This window comes from Psammomys obesus, unplaced genomic scaffold (assembly GCF_907164565.1).
Source record: "Psammomys obesus unplaced genomic scaffold, mPsaObe1.curated_primary_1811, whole genome shotgun sequence".
Lineage (NCBI taxonomy): Eukaryota > Metazoa > Chordata > Mammalia > Rodentia > Muridae > Psammomys > Psammomys obesus.
This window is the reverse complement of record NW_026596046.1, coordinates 34,578,156-34,594,678: the sequence shown is the minus strand read 5'-3', so window position 1 is coordinate 34,594,678 and position 16,523 is coordinate 34,578,156. Positions and strand designations below refer to the sequence as shown.

At 41.6% G+C, this 16,523-nt stretch overlaps 1 protein-coding gene across 1 annotated transcript in view; it reads left to right on the top strand.

Moving 5' to 3' along the window:
* The window catches only part of Rnf169 (ring finger protein 169), a 60,263-nt gene that overhangs the window by 37,157 nt on the left and 6,583 nt on the right, over positions 1-16,523 (top strand). The window contains exons 4-6 of the mRNA XM_055623676.1: positions 2,022-2,168; positions 6,721-6,839; positions 16,038-16,137. Coding sequence (XP_055479651.1) covers positions 2,022-2,168; positions 6,721-6,839; positions 16,038-16,137 — 366 coding nt within the window. The remainder of the gene's footprint in view (positions 1-2,021; positions 2,169-6,720; positions 6,840-16,037; positions 16,138-16,523) is intronic.

Here is a 16,523-nt window from a genome sequence, read left to right as displayed (position 1 = left end):
TTAAAAACAAAACAACACCCTCCCCTAAAGTATCATTGTTTCTTTAGCTTTATCTTCTTAAAAAACTTTTTATTAATTCATTGTGAATTGCACATCATGCACCCCAGTCCTACTCATCTCTCAGTCCTTCCATATCCATCCTCCACTCTTGCAACTTCCCCTCCAAAAGAAAATAAAAGATAAAAGATTCTTAAAAAATTTTCACTGTGGAAACTGCAGTGTCAGCGTTTCACAGTGTACCTTTTTGCCCAGAGAATTGTACCTGCCAGTATTCATTGCAATAAGTCATTGGTCTGGTTCGAGGCTTCTGGCCTCTGCTGCACTGTCAATACTGGATCCTCACAGCACTCCTCTCAGATATCCTGTTGTTGCCCTGCGTCATGGAGCTCCTGCAGCTTTGGTTCTGCAGGACCAGCCCCTTCATGCACTTTAGTAGCTTATAAGTGGGGTAGATGTGGTGGTGGTCCAGCTCAAAGCCCAGGATCTGGGCCTTGGTGGGAGCTGAGTTGGTCAGCCCGTCAGCTCTTCCCTTCCCAAGCCAGCAGTGGCAGCTCTCCTGCGCGCAACAGCTAGTGAGGGGTGGGGCCAGCTCAGCTCAGCGCTTGGATATCAACAGGGCCCAGGCAGCAGTCCAGACCATGGACTTCCATGTGGCCTTTGGTGGTAACACGGAGCCAGGCATGGCCCTCAGCAGTAGCACAGGCCAGGACCTCACCATGGCCTCAGGTGGCCTCACAGGCTACTCACTTCAGTCTGTTCTTCACTGCAGTAGCATCTCCAGTTCCACCTCATTAAATAGTACACAGAGCACCTCACTTCCCTCCCATCTCTCCACCACATACTTGGTCATCAGTGGCAGCTGCCCACCTGGCTGTCTTCCAGGTGTGGGCGGTCCTTTCAGCTCTATCTTTTTACAAGAAATGAAAATTATAAGGAGCTTATCAGTGCTTGGATACATATTATCTCATTTAAATTTACTAAAACTTGGAGCAGTAAAAACTGAAATAAAAGTAGAAAGGACTGCTTGATATGCTGTAAGAGCACAACAAGATCCTCTGACGACCACTTAGGATACTTACAAGAATAGTTTTTTCAGAGTAAGACACAGAGGCCCAGGTTTTCATTAAAAGTCTTCTGCTAGTGGTATCATGCAACACTGCCTTTCTCAAATGAGAAGCATGTATCTGTGCCTTAGGTTTCTTTGTAGGTCTTGTGTCTTTTTTGAGTATTCTGTGACTCTAGGATATTAACATAAAATGCAGTGCTGCAACTGGGAAAAGTCATTGTTGCTGCTAATCCTTGAATATTCTTGTGGTTGCTTCTGCTTTTCTCCTGGCTCAATACAATTATATGTAACTTATGAGGTAAAAATTTTTAGATTTAAGTTTTATTTTTTTGTATGTGATTAAATCTATCTGTACAACTAGCTTTTATGGTTTCATGTTGCTTAAGAATACAGAACAGTTCAATTTTAAGCCATGAAATATATGTTTAGCTAGAGCAACCAACCTATGGATCATGACCCTTTCACAGGGGTCGCATATCAGATAATGATTTGTAACAATAGCAAAATTACAGTTATGAAGTAGCAATGAAACAGAGATCACCACATGAGGAACTATAGTAAAGGTTTAGGAACCACTGAGCTAGAGCCAAGTAGAAAAGCAGATTTACTTAAAAATCAGGGTGACTGTATCTAATAAGAGAGTTACCCTGGGGGCTGGAGAGATGGCTTAGCGGTTGGGGGCACTGACAAAGCTGCAAATCCCAGCACCCACGTGGCAGCTCATAAATGGGTTACTCCAAGATTGGTAACGCCAAGAACTGACACTCTCACATAGACATATATGTAGCAGTTCACTAGTGCACATAAAATAAAGGTAAATTAGTTAAAAATAAAACTTCCTTAAAAAAAAAAAAAGTTACCCTGGAGACTGCCACTTGATTTCATCTATAAAGAGAGTTTTTAAGTCTTGAATTTCCTAACACTCTTCTGTCTCTGTGTGCTGTGTATTTTTCAGCTGAAAGAAGAGAAGTTACAAGAAGAAAAAACTTGTGAAGACCAGATCCACAAGATACTGCAGGAGGATTCAGACATGGGGAAGAGGAAAACAGATGAACAGAAAAAAAGAGACGAGCCAGTAGTGCTGAAAACTAGCCTGGAGCAGGTTAGTGGGTCCCTTTTGGTGGACATCTGCCTCAGTCTAGCAGCTCAGCCAAGGACGTGGGTCTGAGCTCTGTGTCAGCAGACCACGCACCATAGGTATTCACTGACACTGACTGTGCAGCCTAAGAGGGGTGAAGCACTTCTGTCCAGGTAGAGATGGTGGAAGTCATTTTGAACGTGGAACCTGTGGGAAGATGAAGGGAACAGAAGACAGACAAGTGAGAACGAGCTGGGATAGTGTGCTGCATGTGATAAGATTTCTGTGTATACCATCAGGTTGATGTATGTGCTGGGTTTTGACATTGAACTTGATACATTTTAATATCTTCAAGTAGACTTTTTTTGAAGCTGGTATTTTACTTTGCGTTATCCTCTATAATCCCTTAAGCAGAACAATGCTTAGATAGAAATATGTCCCCAATATTAGATGAGAAGTCTAAACATAGTTAGGCATAGGACCGGGCCAAATCTTGCCTGAATGTTTTTCATTACTTATATTTTATTACTTATTTGTATGTGTGTGAGCACATGCGTACTCTGACACACACATGTCAGTCAAATGACAAACTGTGGATCCTGGGGATTGAACTCAGATGGTCAGGTACCCACCAGCCCATCTCGCTGGACCAAGAAAGTATTTTTTGAAAATATAATTGTATTTATATAGAAAACAACAGTTTAATAAAAGTTCTAGTCATAACAGTTTGTATATCTAATACTTTTTGTTTGTTTTTTGTTTTTCGAGGCGGTTTCTCTGTGTAGCCCTGGCTGTCCTAGACTTGCTTTGCAGACCAGGCTGACCTCAAACTCACAGCATCCCTCCTGCCTCTGCCTCCCTGAGTGCTGGTATTATAGGTGTGCGCCACCATAGCCGGCGAAGCTTGTTGTATATATTTTGAGTCATGTAGCCTTGTTAACATTTCAGGTTATTTTTAGAACTAATGAAGCCTTAACATATATGAATGTAGGCAACACAAGAGGTGGGAAAAGAGGGGAGCTGGAGAGATGGCTGCTCTTGTAGAGGACCTGGGTTTGAGTGCCATCACCCACATGGTGGCCTACAGTCTCTTAAAATTCCAGTTTCGGGGGATCTGATACCCTTTTCTGACTCCCATGAGGAACAGGCACTGTGGGGGACATGCAGGCCAAATACTCATACAATAAAAATAAATAAATGTACACACACATACACACACACACACACACACACACACACACACACACACACACACACATATATATATATATATAGAGAGAGAGAGGATAGGGAAAAACTCTGCACAACCAGCATTGCATCTAACTGTGCACTCTGGCCAGGTTTCTTTCTGTCCATGCTTCTGGCTTAGTTTGTATAAAGGCATTTTTTTTCTGAGCCTCAGAAACAAGTTTTTAAAGCTGTCTTAGGTCAGTGTATTTGTTGACTGCCATATGCAGATGGCATACGATTCTGGTTGTATTAATCATCATTAATTATTTATTAAAAGTAACCGCTTGGAAACAGCACACATCTGTAATAGCAGTACTTGGCAGGGTGAGGCAGGAGGGTTGTAGTTAGGCTGACCTGGGCTCTGTAATGAGTTCTAGGCCTTCCTGGGCTATGTATGTAGCAAGGCTCTTTCTCAAAACAATAAAAATAAAACAAAGTCACTTGAATTTTATAAATTTTTAATCCTGTAAAAGATTCCATTTAGTAAGACTTGAATGCTGTGTGCCCTCAATTCCATGTACGCTGTGAACCCTGAAAGACAAAAGACTGCTGCTGGTATGGATACACACTAGCTTAGGAGGAGCTAGGACACGGTTTGACTGCAGCTGTAGGCTGTAGTCTTCGAAGGCACAGCTTTGCCCCTCCCAGTCATAATGTCCTCAGGGAAACAGTACAGAAGCCCCCAAGTCTTGATTGAGGTGGTCCTTCCTTGAAAGAAGCCAGAACATCAGATTCCCTCTAGGAACTTAGCCTCTAATATTGCTTCCAGGTCAAGGCTGGGAGTTATTGTAATTATTTTGCTTTTGGCACAACTATCTTTAAAATAGAAAGTAGCTGCAACAGTGCAATTTACTTCTTTAAAGGAGTCAGGAAATGCAGATTTTTCAGATTCCCTTATTGGTAATAGCAAGATTTATAACTTGTCAATGCAAAGCACAGTGAGTAAAATCTAACCCGTTTTGGATTTTTATGATTCTTTTTTTTTCTACCCTCCCTATTTTCTTTTACATTTGTTAGAAGTTTTAAATGGCTTTAATAGTTTTTAGATAGGCTGGGCAGTGGTGGAGGACACCTCTAATCCCAGCACTTGGGAGGCAGAGACAGGCGGATCTCTGTGTTTGAGTTTGAGGCCAGCCTGGGCTACAGAGCTAGTTTTAGGAAAGGCAGGCTGCACACAGAAACTTTGCCTTAAAAAGGCCAAAAAAAAAAAAAAAAAAAAAGGAGGAAGAAAGAATGAAAGAAGAAAAGAGAGACTGAAGTCAGAAGATTGCAGCTTCATGGTTGATTGGGCCTCTGAGTGAGTTCAAGCCTAGCTTGGGCTACTTTGTGAGACTGTTTAAAATAAAAAGGGCTGGACAGTGGAGGAGAGGAGCCCTTGACTACCATGTGTGAAAAGCCCTGGGCTCAGTCCTTAGCACTAGGGAAAAGCAAGTGTTTGGTTTTGAGCAAATGATTATCAAAACTGGGATCCAAGAGAATCTGAAATGGTCTCAGTGGAAAGCCAGCCAGAGGAGCTTTTGTATTGAGCATGTGTCATGATGAGAACAGTCACTACACTTTCCTGCCTCCACGCCTCGGTGTCTCTACATTTCCTTAGAACTAAGTGAGGTCTCTGCACTCGGCACCCAGGGCCTTCCTTAAGCATGATCCGAGCTAGTCTTCCCCTCCTTGAGTGTGCTCTCTGACTCTTGAGAGCAGAGCCATTTGCTGCCAGCATGTACTCAGCCTTCCTTTCGCAAGTACATTTCCAGCAGCTGCTGCAGCAAAGGTTGCTGTTTGTCTTTCCGTCAGGTTAACTGGTAGAGTCCTCCCTTCAGTCTCACTCCTTTCCTCAGCCCACCCTTAGTACTTGGTGGCTCTCCTAGGACCTCATATTCGCGTTGTAGATTTTTATGTTTCTCTATGTGGTTGGTTGTGATACGTATCTGATCCAATTCAAAACCTCCCACAATGTCTTGCCCATCACAAGTTTTTGATACGTGCTCATGGAATTATTTAAGTCGGAAAGAACATATTCCAGAAGGAGAGATTATGATATTTTTTTATAATGGAAACAAAATGGGCATAATGTTTAATTTGTTGTTTTCTTATGGCACCGTTACTCTAATAATGATGTGACTTGTTGGATAACAGAACAGTACAGCCTGCAGTTATAGTAAGGATTATAAATCAGAGGTGACAGATTAATTACCTGTAACTTAGAAGTGAGCCCTACAGACATCTTGGTGATTACCCTGGTCAGTCCTATTTTCTAAGTGCAGTGTACTCGCATAGTGCACACAGGCACACCCGCACTGCGCGTGTGCTCCATGTTCTCCTCACTCGGAAACGTTGCCTTGCATACAGACTGTTTTGGAATCCATTTTTGGTTAATTATAAATTGTGCCTTTACATGTAGATAAAAACTGTTAATCTTTCTTCAGTTGCCCCCAGTACAATTTATTTGAATATTTTACTATCCTGTAGATATCTTGCTGCCTTAAATGCTGCTGTGCTGAATTACTAAAAGTAGAAGGCTGGGTGAAGGAAGTGTGCTCTGAAGCTGTTTTAACGTTTCTTGCCCAGTTGATCTCCAGAACTGTGATGTAGACGAGCACCTACCCCACCCGAGTAGCTCACCCTTGGTAGGGATGGTGTCTTTGTCAAGTGCCGCCGCAAGCATTTCATTTACCCAGGCTGTATACGGTTTTAAAAACCCACAGTGCCTTAGGCTTATTTATGTCCAAGGTAAAGATGAGAGGTAAATATTTCTTCTCTAATGTTTCTAGGTTTTAGGCATGGAAGCGTGGAGAGGTGGGTAGTCTTTATCTATGTAGATAATTATTTGCAATAATGCAACTTAGTTTTCATCAGTTCAAAGGAATTTGGTGAATAATATAAAACTAAGCTTTTTTCTTAATATTATTTAAATTAGAAGCATAAAGTATTTTTGAGGATTTACATGTTAGCTTATTTAGTATTTCATCAGCTTGTAGAATCTTTACAGTAGTGTAGTCTATTTAGAGGAAGCAGAAACAGACCAGGGACACTGATAGAGATGAGAGTGAAATAGTCTTTTACTTGGTACCAAACTGATAATGAAAACAGATCAGAATACATAGAGATTGCCATTATTACTAACTCTCTCCCAGAGCTGGAAGAAAATATTATTTGCAATTTGATAATGGGTTAAATTGATTTTGGGTATTTTCCGTTAAAGCCACATTTGCAAATAGTATTTTCAAAAAGCATTTGAAATCACACTGGGGCTCAGAAAAGTGACTTAGACTGAAGTTTGAAACTATAGCAAGGACAGATTCTATGGGAACCCCAGTGGACAGTCTTGTCTCCCTTGTCTCCTTGTCAGTGTCCTGCACGGCTGTCGGATTCAGAGAATGAAGAACCATCTCGGGGCCAGATGACACAGGCACATCGCTCGGCCTTTGTTTCCAAGAACAGCTCCTACTCCTTAGCCTTCCTGGCAGGGTAAGAGGCTCGTCACTGACCTCAATCAGAGGTCTTTCATTTGTGGGGAATGCGAGGGGTGAAAAGAGGTGAACGCTGGACTTTCACATGTGGATTATAGAGAAGGAGCTCACCTGAGAGAGAGAGAGAGAGAGAGAGAGAGAGAGAGAGAGAGAGAGAGAGTGTGTGTGTGTGTGTGTGTGTGTGTGTGTAAGTCAAAGGTTAACCTCAAGTGGTGTTTCTCAGGAGCCATCTGCCTTGTTCTTTGCGACAGGGCCCCTGATTGGCCTTAAGTGTGCTAAGTAGGCTAGGTGACTGCCCAGTGAGCCTGGGGACCACCACCTTCCTGCTTCTGAGGGCAAAGTCACTCTCCTCAGCGTCTCTCCTAAACTTAGTTTCTTTCTTTCTTTCTTTCTTTCTTTCTTTCTTTCTTTCTTTCTTTCTTTCTTTCTTTCTTTCTTTCTTTCTTTCCTTCCTTCCTTCCTTCCTTCCTTCCTTCCTTCCTTCCTTCCTTCCTTCCTTCCTTCCTTCCTTCCTTTCTCTCTTTCTCTCTCTCCTTTTTTTTATGGTTTTGTTGAGTTAGCCCTTTCTGTCATGGAACTCCCTCTGTAGAGCAGGCTGGCCTTGAACTCACAGAGATCCACTTGCCTCTGCCTCCTAGGTGCAGGAACTAAAGGCATGTGCCACTGAGCCCTCACAGAACAGTCAGGTCCTATTTGCTCATTTCTGCCGCCCTCTGGGTGGGCTATGCTCATTTTGTGCCGCACAAAGTGATCCTCTCTCCTCTGGGGAGACGACAAGTTTTCTTCAGTCTGACAGGAGCTGTAGCTAGCTCCCTCTGGCCTTTAAACTGTTCCAAGGGCTGAGGCCTGGCTGGGTTTCTTTTCCTTGCCTGGATCTAACATGGGTTTCAGGAAGTTTTTAAAACCCTGGTCTGGGATTTTCTAGATCCTTTAGGCAGGTCCTGGAGAGGAAAAGAGAGCGGAGTTGGATGGTTCCTTGACTCTGGAGCAGTACTGAAGGACAGGAAGGAAGTGAATCATTTTGGAAGGGCCCACTCCATGCTGTGCTCCATTTATAATAGGGATATGAAGTACAATTGAAATTGACCCCATTTTGTTGTTGTCCTTTTTATTAAAGCTTGCGTTGTTCATCCTTCCTGCTGGCCTGGAAGGCACCTGATGCAGTGTCTGTTCTAGAAACCTTTGTGTATGTTCTTCTGGAACAGTTTGATGTCCTTTGTTGAAAATTACTAAGAGTCAAAGTCACTAGGTCTCCTCTTTCCTGGAATAATAGTAACTTCTTCAGGACCCTTCCCTGGATCTTTATTTGCTTGTATAATTTGGACCCCTTTGGGGTTGAACCAGCCTTTCACGGAGGTCACATATCAGATATCCTGCATATCAGATATTTATATTATGACTCATAACAGTAGCAAAATTACAGTTATAAAGTAACAATGAAAATAATTTCATGGTTGGAGTCAACACAACATGAGGAACTGTATTAAAGGGTCAAAGCATTAGGACGATTGAACTGCTGTGCTAGACAGTTAGCTTAGTTGATGGAATCAGGACGTAGTAAGCGGGTAAGCCTGTGATGAAGATGGATTCACTGTGAGTGAGCTGGAGGTACAGATGTCCTTTCAGCACTACAAATAGAATAATTATCACTTCCTTATTGTTTATGTGGATTGTGTGTATCCAGTCATAGTTATATCTTCATGGTTATAAAACAGGAAGAAAATATATATCATTTTTCTAATAAAGCCAGAAATCACAATGTACACTGAAACGAATAAACACTGCTTTATAAAACATATGACTAATATTTTAATGTGAAATAACTTAGAGAAATAAATTAATGTTACTATAGCAAAGGGATATTGCTGTAGTTGGAGTAGATGGTCAAAGGGTGACGTGCTTATTACCAGTTCTGGCTCTATCCTTGTATGGTATAATTCATTCTTCTGAATGAGGGCCTGTGGATTAATATGCCATTACGTAAAGGCCTTAAATATTATTCTTTCTTGGACAGATTGGCACAAGCACAGAGGAGTGTACTTGGGGAAGTCTCTTCCATATCTGCTTTCTCCATCTCATAGCCTATCCTTGCCATGATGGGACCGATTAATTAATGCAAACACCAGCTTTGGACTTTGTTAGCTCACATTAAGGCCAGTGTTCTACAACCTGGATCTCAGGGCTCTTAAAATATTCAAGTCAGAGAAAGTTGAATTGTTAGTTTGGTTCTTAGTTGTTGAGACAGTTAATTGGATCATATGTGCTTGTGGCCATCCCACAAAGAAGCATCATTGGATCTGTCTTCCATAGCTATAAATGTTGTTTTTATTACCTCATCTGAGGGTATCAGATGAGAGCTACTCCCAAGCCTTTCTATCTCTTTCTGAACTCTTTTAACTGCTTCAACCAAGCTGTCTGGCCCAAAGTCTTTTCCAAGCTGACTGATTCAAACTGGCTTTTCTTGGCTTCTGACTGAATTGCTCTGCCTGGCCTTAAACTAATTCTGGCAATATGTTTTAATCTTTAGGCTTCTTCACATTCTCTGGCTCAGTCTGTCTTCACCTGTGTCTAGCTTGTTCTCTCTGTCTCTATAAAACTGTCTCAGTAAAAAACTCTTGGTAAAAACAAAACAAAAACTCTTCTCAGCCGGATGTGGTGGTGCACGTCCATAATCTCAGCACTCAGGGAGGCAGAGGCAGGTAGATATCTGTGAGTTCAAGGCCAGCTTGGTCTACAGAGTGAGTCCAGGACAACCAGAGATACACAGAGAAACCCTATCTTGAGAAACCTAAAAAACAAAACAAAACAAAACAACTCTATTCTTTCTCCCTGTGCTGCTCTTAAGTTAGCCTCTCTTTCCTGCCCAGTTTTTGTGAGAGTTAGGTATATCTTATCCCTGACTCATTCCGTCAAATCTTCCTCTGATTCATCACTTTGTCTTTAATGTGTAGGCAGAAAGCATATTGTGAAAACTCAACTCTATTTTATATGCTATGCTTACCTTTAACAAGTGATTTAATAGGAATTATAAAGTTATAAGGTTTATCATGCAAACACTTGCTTAAAAAGTAGACCAATTGGATTCTCAACTGTATTCTTGGGGGAAAAGTAAGCCAGATCCGGGTTTTTAACTGTTTTTTGTTTTGTTTTGGTATGTTTTTGAGATTGGGCCTTCTTATGTATGTAGGCTGTACCGACTTGACTAACCATCCTTCATCTTAGCCTCCAGAGTGTGTTGGGAGTACAGTACATACCACCATATTCAGCCATAAGTACTTTAATGATACCAAAGTAACTACAAAAGATTTTGGAACAGATTAGTGTTACATACGTGATGTTGGACTGTGTCTACTTGAATGAGCAGACAGTGGAACAGAGTAGAAGACATAAACGCCTTTTATTTTTCTTGTAGCAGAAGAAGATTCTTTACCATACCTTGCTCTTAATCAACAAGTTCTGTGAAGGGGAAAAAAGTGTTATTTTGAAGCTCACACCTGGGTTGAAATAGCTCTACAAGTAAGGCAGGGTTTGTGGCCGACGGGATTGATTGTCTATGATATAAAACATTTAATTGGAGCCTTGTTTACAGTTTCATAGGGTTAGTACATTATCCTCATGGCAGGGAGCATGATGGCATGCAGGCAGGTGCTAGAGCAGTAGCTGAGAGGTACATCCTGATCCATAGGCAGAGAGAGAAACAAACACTAGGCCTGGAGTGAGGTTTTGAAACCTCAAAGCCCATCCCCCAGTGATGTACTTCCTTCAGCAAGGCCACACCTCTCCCTAATGACTAAGCGTTCAAATATACGAGCTTATGGGGGCCATTCTTACTCAAACCATCACAAACATGATCTAAAAGAATGTTTAGAACAGCATGGAAAATTTGAAGTGATTGAAATCATGACTTACTGTGGTAGGATCCAGAAGAGGATCTTTTCTTATGTAACCTTTGACGGCCATGACCATATAGAAATACTGTCCAGAAATACTGTTCTGTTAATGGTCTCAGCTTTGAAATGAGGAACGCCTTGTTGAAATAAGGCATGGTTCATGTTTCAACTAACCGTAGGGCTGAAGTAGTCCTGCACTCTTTGTTGGTGGTTGTGGAAGTAACCCTGGAAGTGGTGGCAACTTTGGCTGTGGAGGAAACAGGGTTACAGCACCTGTGCTGGTGGTTATGGTGAAGGATACTGTGGCAGAGGGCGGCTTCCGTGGATTTGGTAATGGGAGAGACAGCTTTAGGGGTAGTGGGAAGTACAGTGATTTGACATGATGATCAGTCTTCAGGTCTTGGAGCCCTGGAGGGTGGAGTCGTTGGAGGGATGCACTCTGTCCCCTGTGGTGGTGGAGAATGGTGCTTCTTTTTTTTTTTTTTTTTAATTTTTTATTAATTACACTTTATTCATTTTGTATCCCCCCATAAGCCCCTTTCTCCTCCCCTGCCGATCCCACCCTCCCTCCCCTTTCTGCATGCATGCCACTCCCCAAGTCCACTGATAGGGGAGGTTTTCCTCTCCTTTCTGATCTTAGTCTATCAATTCTCATCAAAAGTGGCTGCATTGTCCTCTACCGTGGCCTGGTAAGACTGCTCCCCCCTCAGGGGGAGGTGATCAACGAGCAGGCCAATCAGATTATGTTAGAGGCCGTCCCTCTTCCCATTACTATGTAACCCACTTGGACACTGAACTGCCGTGGGCTACATCTGTGCAGGGGTTCTAGGTTATCTCCACAAATAGTCCTTGGTTGGAGTATGAGTCTCTGGGAAGTTCCCTGTGTTCAAATTATCTTGTTCTGTTGCTCCCCTTGTGGAGTTCCCGTCCCCTCCAGCTCTTACTATTTCCCGCTTCTTGCTGAGGCGGCAGCTGTGGCACTGGCAGAAAGTTTTCATTTGTTTGGGGCTTTATTTCTTAGCTCTGTCACCGAGGCTAGCCTCATTATCAAGCCTCCCTTCCCACTCTCCTAAAGTCTAGGATCAAAGGCTAGGTCAGAAGGTGCTGTTACTGCAGACATCAGTTTTGCAGAAAGAGGAGTTAGAGAAGTGACAGCAAGCTGCAGGTCACAAGAGTTTGTGAGCTCAGCCCAGCATGGTGGCGGCAAGGCCTAGCTGCTCGGGAAAGGACATGCTTTAGACAGCATTGAGGTATGGGCAGACAGCTTAAGGACTGTTGTGACTGTGGAAATTACTCTAGAACATTCCATAGGGGTTTAAAATAGTTGACTCTTCCCCATCTATGTTCTCGATTGTCAATGTAAATGATAAAGGTACTGAATAAATACCCTTAAACATAACTCTTGTGGAAAAGATGCCTTCATTAAGAGGACGGCTTAGTGGAAGAGTACTTGCCTAGCAAGCAAGAGGCTTGGGGTTGCTCTCCAGCACTGTCAAGACAAACCCAAATTCAGATAACTAAAAACAAAACTGATTTAATGAAGGGGTCATTGTTTCAGGAAATGATCTTCCAATACGGTGGGAAACTGAGGTAGAAAGGTTGGTTACAGGAACACTAGCCAAGTCTCCTATTAGTGAGCCTTTTTCTTAGGTCAGGACTGTTGGGTGTCAGTTCCAAACTGTTCCTAGAGTCTAGGAAAACAATTTAAAGATTTTAATACTGACAGTGATGTGTAACTAGCTTGGTGAAGTTGTACAACCATCTAAATACATCTTTAAAACAGTTAAAATGGTAAAATTTGTGTTTTTATTTTACCATTAAAAACACTAGCATTGTTTATAGTTTGGAGAGATTTCAAATGTATTTTTTTTCTACTAAGTAACAACAAATGAACAGGTTTTCTCTGAAAATTTTTTTCCTCAAGAGAGTTCCTACATAAGAATTTTAGACTTTTTATAATTATATTTTAATCAAATGAAGCTGCAATTTGTCCTTCTTATCTACTTTGTAAGCTTGTGTTTTCTTTTTTAAGTGTGTAGGCTGGCGAATGGTGTAAGCTGAGGGGTGGCCATTGAGGAAGCATATTGATAAGATTCTGGCTGTGGACGTTGCCACAAATCAACTAATATTCATAAAAGAAACAAAGTAAAGAGGGCTTTATGGTCATCTGAGGTTGGGATTCTTTCAGATAACTAGAATAATAAGTTAATCGAAGGTCACTTCTGGATATCTATTAATTGAAAAAATTAATTTGAAACCTAAGTAGGATATATAACAAAGTTAAAATTTAAAATGTTAAATATCTGAAAAGTTTAGTTATTTCTAAAAACATTATTTCCCTTTAGTCCTCATTCCTATTTCTCCACCAAAGTCAAATGGAAACTCTGATTTTAAACGCTCAGTGGGAACTGTCTGGTGATGTGTGTCTTCTCTCTTGCTAAGACATCCATGTCGAGCTGCGTTTTTCTTAGTGTCTGGGCTGTGGGGGGTAGGTTTGGGGCAGAGTTCAGATTGGTCACCATGGCTTACCAATATGACATAATTTAAAAAATAGATGCTGCTGCATGTTCTTTGTACATTTCAGTAACTAGATGTGCCTCTGAGTTATCTTGTCATCAGCTGGTCTCTAGTGCTTTGCATAGAGTTGCTGCTCGAAATGTGCTTTCCATATGAAATGACAATGCTTCAATGATGCTCAAGTTTATAAAAAATATCTTCACTGTCAGAAACTTCTTTACAAATATGAGTTTGTTCCCTAGGGTTTTTTTTTTTTTTCCCACCCATTTGAAGTTGAAGGCAGTGATGTGCAGTGCTTTTCCCAGCTACTGGCAGTTGTCATTTAAGTGTCTATAATTTGGACCTGAAACTAGACTTGTCAGCTGTCACCTTGGCCATTATCCTTGACAAGATGGAGTCATTTAAGAGTATATTGTTAATTCTTCAGTACAGAATCTGGAACTCACGGTTTTGATGCGGCTGCAGCGTGTCCACCTCCAGTGGCTTCAAACTCCGTGTTCAGAAGAGCTTCTCTGTTGAAAGTTGCAAAGGTCTTCTCTCTTGAACCGATCAGAAAATCTTTTCCTCTCAGTCTGTTTGCCTCAGCAAAAGTCATGAATTTGAAATAATAAAGCTCCCTCTGTCAGCTCTAAATCCCTGGTCCCAGTGCACAGTATTTGCAAAGCATTCTGGGTAGCTTCTCTAATTGCAGTTTGTGTAGCTTCTAGGGATGCAGATGAACTTGAATATCTTTCTAGGTAAATTATCAATATAGCTTGTTTCTTAGGAACAAGAGTTACAGGGTTTGCTCCAGAGTTGTGGGAGACTCTCCTTAAGTGCTGAATTTTCTTGTTAAAAGTGCAAATATGTGTTAAACAGCCATCATTTTCTCTTACTAACACCATGTGGTCATGTGACATAGAATGGGAAAAACCACTCAAGGTGCTGGAACTGAAGAATTCTGAGTGGTGGACAGGTGTTCTTTGGAGAGAATACCGAGGGTGATCCATCCCTTCTTTTCTTCCTCTCCTTCTCCTTCTCCTTCTCCTTCTCCTTCCCCTTCCCACCCTCCCTCCCTCCCTCCCTCCCTCCATTCCTTCCCTTCTTCCTTCCTTCCTGTTTTCTCTGAACCAATTCTGACATTAAAATCTTTTCTACAGAAGAGTTCATATGATGCATTCCCATTAAAGAGCTAAGTAGGGTCAATTGAGGAAATAATTTGTTTGGAGTCATCTACAGGTTATGTGTCTGTCTTGATAGAGTACAAATACTTACTCATCCAGCGAAGTGAACATGCTATAGAAAGGCTTTTCTACTCTTCTCATTCCATCTCAGTTAGTAATAGCCCTCTTTTTAGTGCCATTTTTGCCTCTTATGTCAGACCTGTTTTATTGTCCCCTAATAATACTGTTATTTGTCTGCCTCACTGGTCTCTGGTTGCCTAAAGAGCTTGACGGTCTTGTGTGTACTAAGTATGTGATAAATGCTTGGCAAAACATGTGCCAAGCAGAGCTGAATAAAAAATTAGTTGTAGGGGCCCTGGAGAGATGGCTCAGAGGTTAAGAGCACTGGCTGTTTTTCCAGAGGTTCTAAGTTCAACTCCTAGCAACTACATGGTGGCTCACAACCATCTATAGTGAGATTTGGTGCCCTCTTCTGTTGTACAGGCTCACAGGCAGTACAGAATGCTGTATAAATAATAAATAAATCTTGTAAAAAGGTTGTGGTGTAGGTGACTGCCTGCTGTGTGCATGCAGCTCTACAGCAGATTCTGTCTGGCACTGGTACAGCTGATAGGGAGTTATGTCTTACCACATGCAAAGTTTAGTTCAGAATGAATCAAAAATCCAAATGCAACAACCTAAACTATAAAACTAAGAGGAAAAAAACACTTGGAAATTTAGCTTTATAATGACTGCTCTGTTACAGCATTCATCACACCGTAACATAGTGGACAGCAGCACTCAACACAGGTGCTGTGGAGTGTGGTTTGTAAGTCATAATACGGGGGCTGGAGAGGCTCAGTGGCTAGAATTACTCAGCCATTGGATACAGAGGACACAGGTTTGATTCCTAGCATGCACATAGCAGCTCACAAACATTTGTAACTCTAGTCCTACAGGATCCAACGCCCTGTTCTGGCCTCCACGGCACCAGGTGGGCATGTGTTACACAGATGTGCATGCAGGCAAACCACACACATAAAATAAATAAAACCAAAATTGTAAAGTTATAATGCATAAGATAAAAATGTGTTCTGGAAGACTCTTAACTCATTGGGACTTGGGTCTTTGAAAATTCAAATGTAATGGGTTAAATGAGAGACTGTACTACTTTTGACTCTTAAACAAAAACACATTGCATCTTTCTAAATGCTTCCATTTTTATTTCATTGTTGACTTAGACCACTTTAGGAGAGGTTTGGGGCTAACAGAACAGAGTTTGTTTGTAAGGGGGCTGCATGCTGTATACTCCTCTGAGGAGGTAAAGCACCCCATTCTCTAAGCCTGGCAAACAGCATTCTCTCTGCTTCACCAAGGCAGGGTCTGGAAACAAGCCTGAACTGAGCATCTTCTTTTTCTCTTTGACATTTGGTTGATAAATTAACCCGTTTATTCTATTCCATTCCATTCTATATATTATAGTGTAGTATATTGTGCTATACTATACTATTGTATTGTATTATATTATAATATATGGCCATCCAAGGGAATTGTCTTTCTTGATGAGTGCCTTAGAACAGTAAAAGAGATTGTCATCTTTCCCAAAACTTGTGTATGGACTAATTGTAACTCTATATTCTTTTTTAGGAAGCTAAACACCAAGGTGCAGAGGAGTCAGAGCTGCAGTGACACATTGCAGGACAGAGTGAGGAGCAGGCTCAGAACAGCTCCACCCAACAGAGCCAAGGTATAGCCACAGGCAGCAGCGGCTCTCCACCATTCTTTATCTTCCCTCTCAGCACACACATAGCTTCCCCTGCAGGAGGCAGCATGGATCCCAGGCAGGTTATATTAGTTACATAGAAAATTCCACATACAGATATGAAGGAAAAGGCTCAAGTTAATAGGCAGATGAGGATATTAAGTCATTATAGAAACCTTTTAAAAAGGCCCTTCTTCAGATTTTGATGTTGCTAACTCTTCCAACTATGTTGTATGTGTTTTGGGCTGGGGATTTTCCTATTTTTTTTAGGTACATATTACCATTTCTTTGCCTTCCTTCCCTATTCTCCCACCATCCAAAGGACTTATGCAGAAAGAAGATGGGTTTGTGAAAGGGCTGGAGGGATGGCT